The 13,033-nt window shown below is 29.5% G+C and overlaps 1 protein-coding gene across 6 annotated transcripts in view; it reads right to left on the bottom strand.

The window, feature by feature from the left end:
• Positions 1–13,033, bottom strand: part of LOC129960309 (NGFI-A-binding protein 1-like) — a 281,783-nt gene that overhangs the window by 47,455 nt on the left and 221,295 nt on the right. For all 6 annotated transcript variants that reach the window (XM_056073650.1, XM_056073649.1, XM_056073647.1 and 3 more), the window contains exons 3-4: positions 9,845–9,982; positions 5,617–6,116 (exon numbers count right to left, since the gene is read on the bottom strand). In XM_056073650.1, the coding sequence (XP_055929625.1) occupies positions 5,617–6,116; positions 9,845–9,982 (638 nt within the window). The remainder of the gene's footprint in view (positions 1–5,616; positions 6,117–9,844; positions 9,983–13,033) is intronic.

The following is a 13,033-nucleotide window of genomic DNA, read 5'->3' on the forward strand; positions in this document are numbered from 1 at the left end:
ATAAGATTAAGAGCTATAGACGACATAAAATGCGATAAATTTTGTTCTAGAACTCGTTTCGTATTCTGTTCAGCAATACAGTGGGTAAAAATTTTAATTTTAGATAGTCAAATAACTTGTACATTGACTAATATCTGAAGGGGGAAAAAAGACAAATAGCTTTTAGAATGCAAAAAATAAAAGGAAATTCTTTGTAAAAAAGGGGGGAAAGAATTTTAGAAATGATTTAACTTTCAAGGCCTTCTTGGAAAAAGCAATTAATAAATGCATTTGCATGGATTTATATTTTTAACTAAACCGGTTTTCTTAACATACTTATTTCATTTTTAGTGAATTTCAAGGAATTATTTTCTAAATAAAATACATTTTCACTTTTCCCCTTAATTTTTTTTCTTCCAAATCGATAAGATAAATCGAATAATTTATTTTCCTGTTCAGATTCAAAATACCATGAAATGAATAATTTTCATCGTCGATCACAAGAGAAATAAATTTAATCAACATTCTCTATCCTAATCTTTTAACGGAGAAGGATAAACGAAAAATTTTTAACTTAGAGTTTAAAGAATTAATTAATAGAAAAATAGAAAAAAATATAGAAAAATATAGAAAAAAAATAAATAGACATTGAAAAAGAGGTAATGAAAATATTTTACTATCACCGATAACAATCGAATCCAAATAATTTTTTTTTCCAAATAAATCAAATGCAATTTGGGAAAAAAAAATATTAGAAAAGTCTACATTTTTTTTCCCAATAGAAATAGAATTCGTTTCACCTCATATTGAAACTAAGTTGAATTTGACACAAATTTTCAAAAATTCTAAATTCTATTATTTGATTTTTAAAAATAACTCAAAAAATATAGCTATCATTATATACGCAAAAGTAAATAATTGTTAAAAATAAAGTTTAAATTTTAATCGATTAAACGAAGCAAAAACGAATCCCCGTTACCAAATTAAAATAAATGAGCTCATTATCATAATGATAGTCAAAAACTTATTTTTGGAAACAATATAATTAAAAAAACGCAGAAAGGAAATAACTTTATGAGATACATCCAAAAATGTATTTGCTAATAAGAAGTTTTGCCTTCCTAACAACACTTAGCTATTTTAAGAAATACAATTACAAGATCGCTTACTTCCACTTTTTACAACTCATCTCAAATATTGACTTTAACGAATTAAAAATAATACGGAGGAAATTTGACTCTTTAAAAAACTCTCCTTTCTTGGATAAAATAAACAACCTCATAGGCGAATGTAAAATTTAATATTCCTTGCGCTTATAAAATAAATCATTGTATTGTTCGTGCGCGTCACTACCCAAAAGAAGGTCTTTATTTTATTTGCCAAGCTAATTTTTGTCGCCTTCTATGATAGTAAAATCGATAACGACGACATAAAAATTTGCTTCTTGACATAAATCATTTTTAATGGATAAAACAGCTAATCCCCTTAATCTCCTGGCGAGCGAGCGAGGATCATAAAGATTTTTTTTTTTTTTTGCCATCTCTTCTAGGAACACTTTGCGCCTCGTGACATTAAAAGTTTTGCTGGTAGAGATAGTTAATCAAATAGAAAGGGTTCCTAAGGATTCATGTCTATTTTGTTTCAGATATTAGAAAAGTTAGTAAGTGAAGGGAGGAATTTTTTCATCCCCTTTGAGTTTTTAATCTCTTATTTAAGAGTGCACAGTTGAGTGCCTACAAAATTAAGATAGATGAATTTCTTCACTCAGCCTGGTTTTGTAGCCCTCCTTTCTTAATTATGCAAATGCATTAAGAAAAAATTACTCCTCTAGTTTCTTTCAGTTTCCTGTGGTTATTCCTCTAGTTTCTTTTAAGTTTCCGCCCCTAAAGAAAAGTAAAAGAAAAATGCAACGATTTCGACATTGATTAGAGACTCAGTAGTCATAACAAAGCCTAAACACGACAAACTGAAACAAGCCACTATAGAAAAAGCAAAACATGGACGAATTAAATTCAGTTGCAAACAAAACATCCTTTGTTAAGATAAATGCGGAGTGGTTAAGTAATTAAACCAAAGTTAACTTCTTAATCATTAAAAACTATGTCCTCCAAAATGTATCAGATTAGTACAAATAAAGTAACCAATTCCATAATCTAAATTATTTGGTATAATGTACCAAATAATTAAATTAGAAATTTTAGAAATGAGTGAGTTGGAATTTATTAAAACCAAAATGACTTCGAGATATCTTTGCAGATAATCCTCATATTCGTACAGAAAAAAAAATTAATGCTTAAATAAAGAAAATTAACATATTTCAATCTTGTAAATTGAACCGATAAAATTAGAAAATGACTTGTGAAGTTTTGATCATAATATCTAGATTTTTAGGCAAAAGAGTATTATGATGTACACGTGTAAGAAAATGATCACATATTTAAATAAAAGATTTTTGCACAACGTGGACATTTAAAGTAAATCATGTAAATATATGCTCGAAAATTTTGATCTGAAAGTCAAACTGTAAAACAGGTGATTTGATTTAATTCCATTCCAGCTGTATCAAGCGCGTTTCTTCAAGTATTCATGAAATCTCAAAATCTAAGCAGCAAAAATTTTACTAAACACTCATGTCTAATACAACTATTAACTAGCACCAGTGAAATTAAATAATGATTTTCTGATAATATCATAATTATCAAGAAATAAAAATACCAAGAGAAGCTAGAAAAGGAATCTAAGCAATCAAACTGGGTCTATTTGTAGTTAACGCTGAAAATTGGTAACTAGATAAGGAAGAGCTGCTTCAGGTTTATATATTACAGGAACAAGAAATCCTAATAGAACAATAAAAAGCACATGGCGAAATCGTCATTATTATTATTTATGATAAAATACGCTATAAGCTAAATAAAAACATTTACCAGCTTGATTTTATCGAGAAAATATTATTAAAACTGTAGTGTCAAAAAGCTTCCACTGTTTAGAAACAGATAATTTTGCCAATGAAGACTTTTCATATAGAAATTAAAAGTAACTTAGAAAGATGAGCAATCAGCTTTCAAAATTTTTTGATATCACATAACGAAAGATGAGATTTTGAAATGTTGAACAACTTTACAGTTTGATTCGACCTTAGAAATGTTATCAAAGACAAATTTGAAATAAACATATAAAAAAATTCCAATAGAAATCCAAAAACAAGCATAAATTTCAGTCATCAAACTTTATTCAGTCTACCATATACGGAAGCTGGCTCTATATATTTCAGGAAAAAAAAAACATATTTTTGCTTTGAAAATCAAAACATAAGAACGATAAATTTTGTCAATGCAAATGCGATTGTTTTGCAAATTTTAAAAGGAAACTTCTCTAAGTCATTTTGAAAAACAAAAAAAGAAAATAATTTAAATAATTTTGAACTCCTTCATAAGAAGTTATTTATCTATGAAAATGTATTTACATATTTCGAAATTTTATACTTAAATTTTTATCATTCACCCCGAGTAAATTATTTATGTGAATACCAACACATAATTACACGGCACGATATCGAGCAAAATTGCTAAGATTGTTTATAGTTTACTTTTGCTAGTTTAATAGAATTTTTGAGCAAGAAGGAAAATAAACAAGGACGACAATGAAACGAAATAAAATGTATATATTTCAATTTTATTAAGATTAAAAAATGCAAGAAAATTTAAGCAAGGATTTCCTTAAGAATTAATCATCACTTCACGACAATATTTTACTAAGATTTTTTATTGGCGCTTCGAATTATTTAAAAAAATATATAAAATGTTATTAACCACAGGACTCATAGATTTAATGAATCAAAGAGTACTTTTTAACAATATATACACGAGTACTTTCAATATGCAATATATACAATTTCTTTATATTCGTTAAACGCTGAATTAAAAATGTCATAAAATTAGAAGAATCATCGTATTACTCAGAATATGAAATGTTTAACAACTTACGATTATGTCAGTGATATAAAATATTTTATTTGGCTTCCCCTTATACACTGAAATAGATGAAATCCAACAGAGAAAAATCAAATTTTTTAAAAACTAATTTTCAACCAATAATACGAAGGGGAGCTTCGATTAAGAAATAATGAGATGCATATGATAAAGGCGGTATTTCAGAGCATTTGTTAAATGTATGAAAAACAAATTGCATTGGACCTATTCTTTATTTTGACAAAATGCAAAGCACACTAGAGCGTTCAAAAACCTGATTGAAACCTATATGAGAGAAAATACCAAAGTAAAGCTTTAGATTGGCTCTTATAGCCAACTGAGACAAATGTAGTAGTCTCTTTGACTAAAATGAGCAGACAAATAATGATTCCGAGAATAAAGCTTTATTTTTTATCTAACATACCAGACAATATTTTTAAATAGTTATTTGCCTTTACAATTAGCATAATTTGAAGAGTGAAGATACAAATAGAATAAAAATTATCAATTCTTATTCTATTTTTTTAAAAATATGCAACTGAGATTTACTTTTGATACGAAATATGACGCTTAAAAGAATTATAAATTTCTTCATTAAATTTTAAGCTTGAAGTACCGATACGAATGTGAATCAAATACAAACAAAAAAATATACCAAATGATTTTTTTATATGCCTCAGACATCGCCATTATGTTCTATTTAAAATTTCATGTTATTGCGTCCAATCATGAATTAAAACATCGAATTTTGTAAAGTTCTTTCTTACATTACTGTAATAGTATAAATGAATATTGTTGCGAAAAAATGAGAGTAAGTAATTAATTATATGTAAATGATTTTATAATAGTTCATAAAATTTTGCACTTACTAAAAAGACTGTGATATGATAGATTTTTGAATATCATTTACTTAACCATTATTCATAAGAGTATTTTTAGCTCAAACAGATGCTTAAAAAAAAAAAAAGATAAGAATCATGGTTCAATTCAAGAATTCACCTAAAATTGTTTCCATTAATCCAGTCCTTTAATAAATATATGGAATCTCTGGACAACAGTTAACTATACTAACAGTTTGAATTGAAATGCATTACAAATATCAAAGTACATTTCTTAAAGTTATCTCATCAATCACTGGCAACTGATTACGCCAAAATTAATAGTATAATTATGACGTAATGCCCTTTAGGGGGCTTTTGCATACAAGAGACTTTTGATTTCAACTATCATTAGTATAGCAACAGTTCATGGTCTATAACTTAGAAATGTCTTTATGTTATCTTTAAAGTAATTCGTCAGCAATTTTACAGCTTTTAATCAAAATATTGTGTGCTCATCACTCCAAATAATGTGTAGTAAAAAATTGCCAGCGTTTGCAAGTCCAATTCATATTTCATGTCCCAAAAATTTTCAGCGTTAATGCGAGATAAAAGTCCATTTTATGATGTCCGCAAAGAACTAAACTGTGCTATCAAACTTCAGTTACCCTGCAGTCATTATCAAGCAACTAAGGAAAAGATCATGTTAATCTTGATATATTGCTCCAATTTAAATAAATATTCTGTAAGAGATTACATCTTACAATCACAGACTAACACCGATTTTCTAAAGCTTTACTTTTTGGAGATATATGTCAAGATGTCACAGGATTCATTGATGGAACACTTACAGGCGGCAAGGACTGCGAGTACATTTGCTGCAATTGACTATGGGTGGGCGGAGGAGGCTGTTGCTGCTGCTGCTGCTGTTGTTGTTGCTGCTGTTGTTGTTGTTGTGACTGCTGCTGCTGTTGCTGCAGCTGTTGGGAGGACTGTTGTGAAGACTGTGGCGGAGCATGGGATTGATGATGTTGTTGCTGGTGTTGCTGATGAAGATGCTGCTGGTGCTGTTGGTGCTGTTGTTGTTGATGATGAAGATGCTGCATCTGCGAAGGGGAAGTCACGTCCTTGGCGGCGGCGCTTTGTGCTCCGTGTCCAGGGGAAGGGGACGAATGGGCGTTGTTGGTGAGCATCGGTGGGATCGGAGGGCTGGGCCGCATAGGCATGGGCGGCTGAGCCTGGGACATGTTTCCCTGGAGGCCGCCCCGGGTCACCCCGCCCCCCATTCCACCCAGATGGTGGTTTGGGTGACTCGGTGGCAGGGCGGGAACAAGGGGCGTCTGGAACATGGCTGCGAAAAAGAATACAATCGAATTTGAAAGAATTGTATTGATAAATACACGATTGGAAATGGTGTTAACACATATAGACACAAATACTTTCAAAATTATTCATAACCTTAATTATACATCAATTAAATTCTGGGGAAGGAGAGTTTTTTATAAATGAAAACAAGCATGAAAAAAATTCTTTTTAATACGAATATATAGTAACAAAAACAACAACAACAAAAAAAAAAAAAAAAAAAACAGTCACAGATTATGGAAGCAGTGGCTAACAATTAAGATAAATGAAAAAAAAAGTCAAGCCTGTACGTTTAGAAGGTCAATTAAATATGAAAAAACAAAACAAAAACTATTAGATATTTGTGTTTTTATTTATATGAAATATTCTGCTTTAAAATAATATTCTTTGAGTCTATACGGATTATTCACCAAAAGTAATATTATATGAATATAGTATTTTATTCTGAATTATTTCTTGAATGAATGTGAGATTTTTCTATTCTATTTTTCTATAATTCATTTCTATATCTTTTCAGAAACTAGTAAAGAATTCTTATAATTTTGAAAATTTGATGCACAATAAAACCATTTTATGATATATATAATAAAATATTATACAGTATGAATAAATACCATGATTCACATAGAATGTTTTCTTACTTCCTGTTTAGCAGCTGTATGCTCCGTCCCTTTTCCCCCCTATCGACAGTTTACGGAAATACAACGAGTTCGTTGGGAAAATAATTTAGAAAAAAAATTAGCATAAAGTTCATTTAAATCCAGCTGCCGATTCAAAAATGCTAATAAAAAGAAATGCAATTCACCCCTCCACCCCAATCCTGTAGAGACCACGCGGTTTTATGATGAAATTCCTCACTGACGGGGTGGGGTAAGCTTCGTGGTGCATAGTTCATTACAATGGCTGATTGAGCTGTCCCCCTGCGAGGAACGGAAACCACGCCTTCTTGATCCCATCCAATCGCCGTCGCTCCAGGCGCGAAAAGGGGGAAAATGATTGACGGTTCAACCCACCGCCCTTTTCCCCCATCTGAGAATGCGCTAGCATGCAAACACAAGACACGTGAGAATCATTCAATAGAGTTTTGAACTCTTGGGTTTCCGAGTTTACATCCGGAAACAACAGTCACGTGGGGAGTTGCGCAGTCAGTAATTCTGTATCCTCAACGGAGGCAAAAGAAAACAGGTTGTTTCCTTAAGCTTATTTAGATAGCTCAAGAGCAAGACCGCTCCCATGGCAGTTATATATTCTTGCCTTTAGATATGCCGGTTTACATATGGTATTTACCAACTGGCAATTGATATAATACTTTCATAAAAGAGATTCCATCAATGCTTTCATACATAGGAAATAGAAATATTAAACGATTGGAAACAGAATTCTTGTATATTGGTAAATTTTCCAATTCCGTTCATTTATCTTTTGTATTGCCATATTACTTATGCCGTTTGTGCGGTATTATACTTTTGCCATTGAAATACAAAGTACTCAGTGCTTCTGTGACCTATTTCTAGTCAAATGTATTATATATGTATTGTACAGTCAGCATATTAATTACCAAAGGTAATGTACTGTTAATTTAAGTGGTATTAGAAGCGCTGAGTCAGGGTTTTATCTATTATAGGTTTAAACTATCTCACGTGAGCAGAGATATGTGCATGATAACAAGTCTTAAAAGGATTTTGATTAAAATGATCACGTAGATTTTGCATTAGGATATCAATATTTTATATAACCTTCTCCGAAAATAATGATATTGGGATGTGGTGATATTTACAGGGAACGTGATAAAATGAATTTTAAAAAGATGGACATCATATTAAGTACAGTATCTGATTAATATGATGATATTTAAAAATGAATATTCAAATAATAAATTATTTATTTTAAATATAACATGGAAATCGTCATTTGTAATCAGACAAGTGGTGTACTTCTTGTCTTGCAAAATTTAATTCATCAATGAAATTACAATAACATTCGTATAATTATCGATAGTAATGATAAACGCCAAATGATTAAAATGAATAAAAGGAAAACATGCATTTTTCAGCTGCTATGAGAATATAATTCGAAAAAGATTTCAATTCATCTTGAATTAAAAATTTAAGTAAAAAATGCCATTAGTGGATGTAGCAATATCTCAAAAAAAGAAAGTAAAACTTTTCCAGAGGCATTGTTTTTCATGAACATGAAGAAGCAAATACTAATTGCTCAAAATAGCTGCATATCATATTTATGCGTAAGTCATAATTTAGCAATCATAATGTAAGTCACAAGCAATCATAATATCCTTATATTCATTAGATACTGTGATTAATATATCCTTCTTTTTAAAATTTATTTATTGATTTTACCATGTTCCTTGTAATTACCATATTCAAATGTCATTGCTTTCAAGTCAAGTTGTATAAAATATTGATATCATAATATAAAATCTACATCTCTAGACTTGATACCAGTTAATATCTTATTAATAAATATACAACAATAAAAATGCTAGAAATCAAGATTTTTGTTTTTGACTGAATTCTGAGAGAGTGAAATGGGTGATTTATCGCTGAATGTCATTCACATTATTTGATCCTACAGCCTCGAATCCTTACAAATTAACAAATTCTGAATCACCGCTTTGTTTCATGTAAGTCCAATAAGGTTCACAATATATGCATGAAAAATAATTAAATCTTTCTTCAGTAGTTTCAAAGGAAACAGCCATTTTTGTGATTTTTAATGCAATATTAACTTAAATAATTGCCACCAAAATATAATAACATTTGAATCAGCAAGAAGCTCACCCACTAAAAACAGAAAACTACCGTTTCTTTCTAATTAACTTTTTGTAGTGCTTCAAGGGGAAATGAAGAACCGGAGTTGCTGAAACCTTTCAAATACTGGAAAGACTAAAGAGGGAGAATAATTTACTGACAATAGAGTTCCTAGAACAATCGCTGCTAAAAATGGTGATAAAAATTACGAATAACTTCTTTGGATAGTGCACCAATTTGAACAATGTGTATCAGCTAGTCAGAGCTTTTTGTAACAAACTTAACATTATTTAATAATAAATTTATTAAACAATGTTAGTACATTTGTTGCTGGTATTATTTTTATTTTACAAGTCCCAGACCTACAGTTGCTTTAATTTAAGAGTAAAAGCATTTACAAAAGTTTACATATAGTAAATTGTTAATGACAGAATCAGTTTAAAAAAACTGATACTTATATTGCTAAGAATTACTAAAAAAGTTTTATAATTTTCCTAATGAATTTAAATTATTTTTTTTATGAATAGATGACAATTATCTGAATACTTGGAGCTATTTGTAACTAAATACAGGAGGCAATCAAATTTAACGAGTTCAATATTAGTTTTTGTTCACCAATTTTCTACGAAGTTTTAATTATCTCAGAAAATTATTACGCAGAAGTAACAGGAATTTGAAGGAAGGTAAGTTTTATTAACAAAGAACACAAATGCAAAATTTTAAATTCTGTAGAAACATCGATTAACATTGCAAAAACAAACGGAAAAAAATGAATTATGAAACAAATACTTTATTTCATTGCAAATTAACTTATAGGATAATTTCCTCAACAAAAGATCTTTCAGAATTTTTTATATAGAATTTTGAACATCAGTGCATACATTTATTATTATTGAAACGCCACTTCTGAGAAATTTAGTAGATACGACGTAGAAGGGTTACTTACTGGGATTGCTCACCCACTCTTGAAGAGCCTTCTGGAGCCGTCGAACATGCAGCGGCTTACTAGCCATCCCTACCAAAGCCATTATTTCCAGAAACTCTTCTTCGCCGGCTTCACAAAGTTGCTGAACATCGTCTCCTCCTGGAAAAGAAAATTCAAATAAAGAATTAAATCCAAATATATACTTAATCATAAAAAGGTAACTTCTAGATTCCTTCCTTCTAGAAACCAGAAAATAATGGTACAAACATGTGTGAGGCAGTACACAATATGACATCCTTGTTTCAATAAGCTGGACAATTTAGTTTCACATTTTAGTACATTTTTAGCATGCAGATGGTTTATTTTAGGCTAATATTTTTAATTTATTAACAATGTGAAAATGAGTTTGTTTTTACATATCTATTATGATTCCAGACTTCACGGCGTTCGGTTTTATAAATATTCTAATAACTGAATAAAATGAGCGCAATGAAATAAATAGGAATCTAATTAATCACATTTCATAAAATGCTAATATTATCTCGTTATTTTTATTATTCATTCATAGAATTTGTATTTTCTTACATACTTATTTATTTGCTAACTAGAAAAATAAAGTTTTTAAATTCACATGCTTGCGATCCTTAGGCAGTTGCGAAGTCTGCCTAATAGGAAATCCATTACTCAAGATGAGAAAGGGTCTTTTTAAAAACAAAATATTTTGTCAAAATAATTTTTTTAAACTGAAATATATGTTTTTATGTAACTTGTTAAAGAACTTCAAAGAAAGGAATGATCCAATCTTATTTATTGCCAATACGTATAGAGAAAAAAAAAAAAAAAAAAAAACCACATGAAAGAAAAATTAGCAATAATAATTCAATTACTTATTTTATCTTACTTAATTTTAAAGCACAGCAGGTTTTAGCTATTAGCTAACATATGCTAAAAAGTTTAAATTATGGCGTTATAATTTTCATGTGCAAAAATAAAAAGAAAAGGATGTAGTTAAACTTGTTTGTGACGTATAACATTCGCGATATACCCCGTAACAAAAACTTTAAAAATATTATTTTTTAGAAATGCCCATATTTTCTAAGAATTTAAAGAAAGATGATTACGAAAGTTTTATTTGCAATGGTAATAGAATACTTGAAAACTTGTTTTTGAGTTCCGATAAATGTGAAAGAAGTCAAACGGATTACAACTCATTTGTTCAATAAACAGCATATTAATTTGTCCAGATATAAAAAATTCAGAACAAATGATTAGATAGGAAATGGCAAAACAATTTTTGGTAAATCCAATGAAATCAAATTAATTTTTACTTTAACAAAAGATAATAAATGTCAGAAAAAATATCGATTTCTTTAAATATTTGATGAATGTAAGAAATAGGAATGACTGAAAAATTTTGAGCCCAGTAATTACTTTTCTTAATAGAAGCCTCAAAAATGCACGAAGAATGAACTTGTTATTCATTTTAAAAACCATATAATTGCCAAAATTATAAAGATATTACTATTAGGAAGAAAAAAATAAATCCAGAATACAAAAGCTTCCGATTTTAAAAGTACGATATTAAATATACATTTATTACAACTATAAAGAATATTTTCTTTCGATAACATTTTATTTTAAAATTGGAAAGCCGCAGAAGATTTTAAATTAAAAAGCTGCCAATCCCAATCTTTATAAATTTTGAAACATTTTGACCAGATCTTTGAATTGTATTCGAATCTTTTATAATTTCCAGAGGAAATGGAAGAAACAAATAAATTTATAAAAAGCAATTATTTCGCAATTAATTCTCATTCATACAGAGAGGAAAGAAAATTTACAACAGTAGATAGATTTTTAAAGAAAATCCAAATGTATATTGTGAAGTCAGAAACAAAGAGGAATTAAAGTAATTTGAGATCTTAAAGTTTATAGAAAATCATAATTATTGCTAGACCGCATAGAATAATAATAATAAAAACATCTATTCCTATAGAAAAGAAACAACATCAAATAACATCGCATAAACTAAAGAAAGCATCTGAAAGAATGAGAATTCTATTTCTCTTTCTACCGGAAAGATACAATAGCAATTTATTTTTCCGTCTTTATGAGCAAACGCAGAATCCAACCGATTTGTCCGGAAAAAAACAATAAATAAATGAAAGTCATTAGTTCTCTAAATTTTCAATTTAATTCAATTTGCTTTGAAAATAAAATGGCGAGGGGAGGGAGAACATCGGAAGGGGACTTGATAACGTGGATGATCAAGTTTCAGTTTAGCTTTTTTCACACGCGTGCCGCCGAATTTCCTGAAATTAAAAGAACTTCGCAAAAAATGATAAAAAATATATTGTGTGTGAAAATATTTCCCTTTTCTGTAAACAAATTAAATATATATTAGAGATAAGTTTACTGCGCAGTAGTATGCAAAAGGCAATCGATGAATAAATTGCTACGTACACACATATAATGAAAAGTGCCGCTAAACGTTATTTCGGAACAAATATCTATTATTGAGTCAAGTGTGATTCATCTTGACTCAGGACCCAACGTGGGAAATAGAATCAAGTCTAGCATACAGAATTACCAAAGCCGGTAATTGTTTTAATATCCTACATCGAAGTAAAATTCAAAAATTCATTTTAAGCATGAGTGCACCTGTAGAAAAACAAACTTGTTTTCCTCCAACTTTTTTTTCACCAGTTGTTTATGAGCAGGAAGCGAGCGATATATAAAGTCACCTTGAATAATGTTTAGTTGTTTGAAAAAAAAAAAAGTTCAGCTCGCCTTCTACTTATTTTTTTCTACTAAAACCTTATTTTTTGCATTTCAAAGATTTACTTTTTTTTTTTATCTCTCTGCCTGATGCATATATGTATTAAATACAGATTTATAAAACAGGTTTTCGAACGAGGTCAGTCTCCAAAGTAGAAAGAAACTTAAGGAGAAAAAAAAACTTGAAAATAAAAAAAAAATTGAAAATCTGAATTAAAAGAAAAATTATACGTTTCAGCTTGACGCAGAAAACGTTTTATTTGCAGTCTTCTGCACATCCGCACCTGTTTATTTCGTTTTCAAAATCTCCCACCCTACCCCAGAATATTTCAAAATGCATCAAAACTTCGAAAAGAATAAACTGCTCTTTACATTCATTCTGAAACTTATCATCCGATTTGGTTTTTACTTCGCAACAAAGACGGAAAACGA

Source organism: Argiope bruennichi, chromosome X2 (genome assembly GCF_947563725.1).
Source record: "Argiope bruennichi chromosome X2, qqArgBrue1.1, whole genome shotgun sequence".
Classification (NCBI taxonomy): domain Eukaryota; kingdom Metazoa; phylum Arthropoda; class Arachnida; order Araneae; family Araneidae; genus Argiope; species Argiope bruennichi.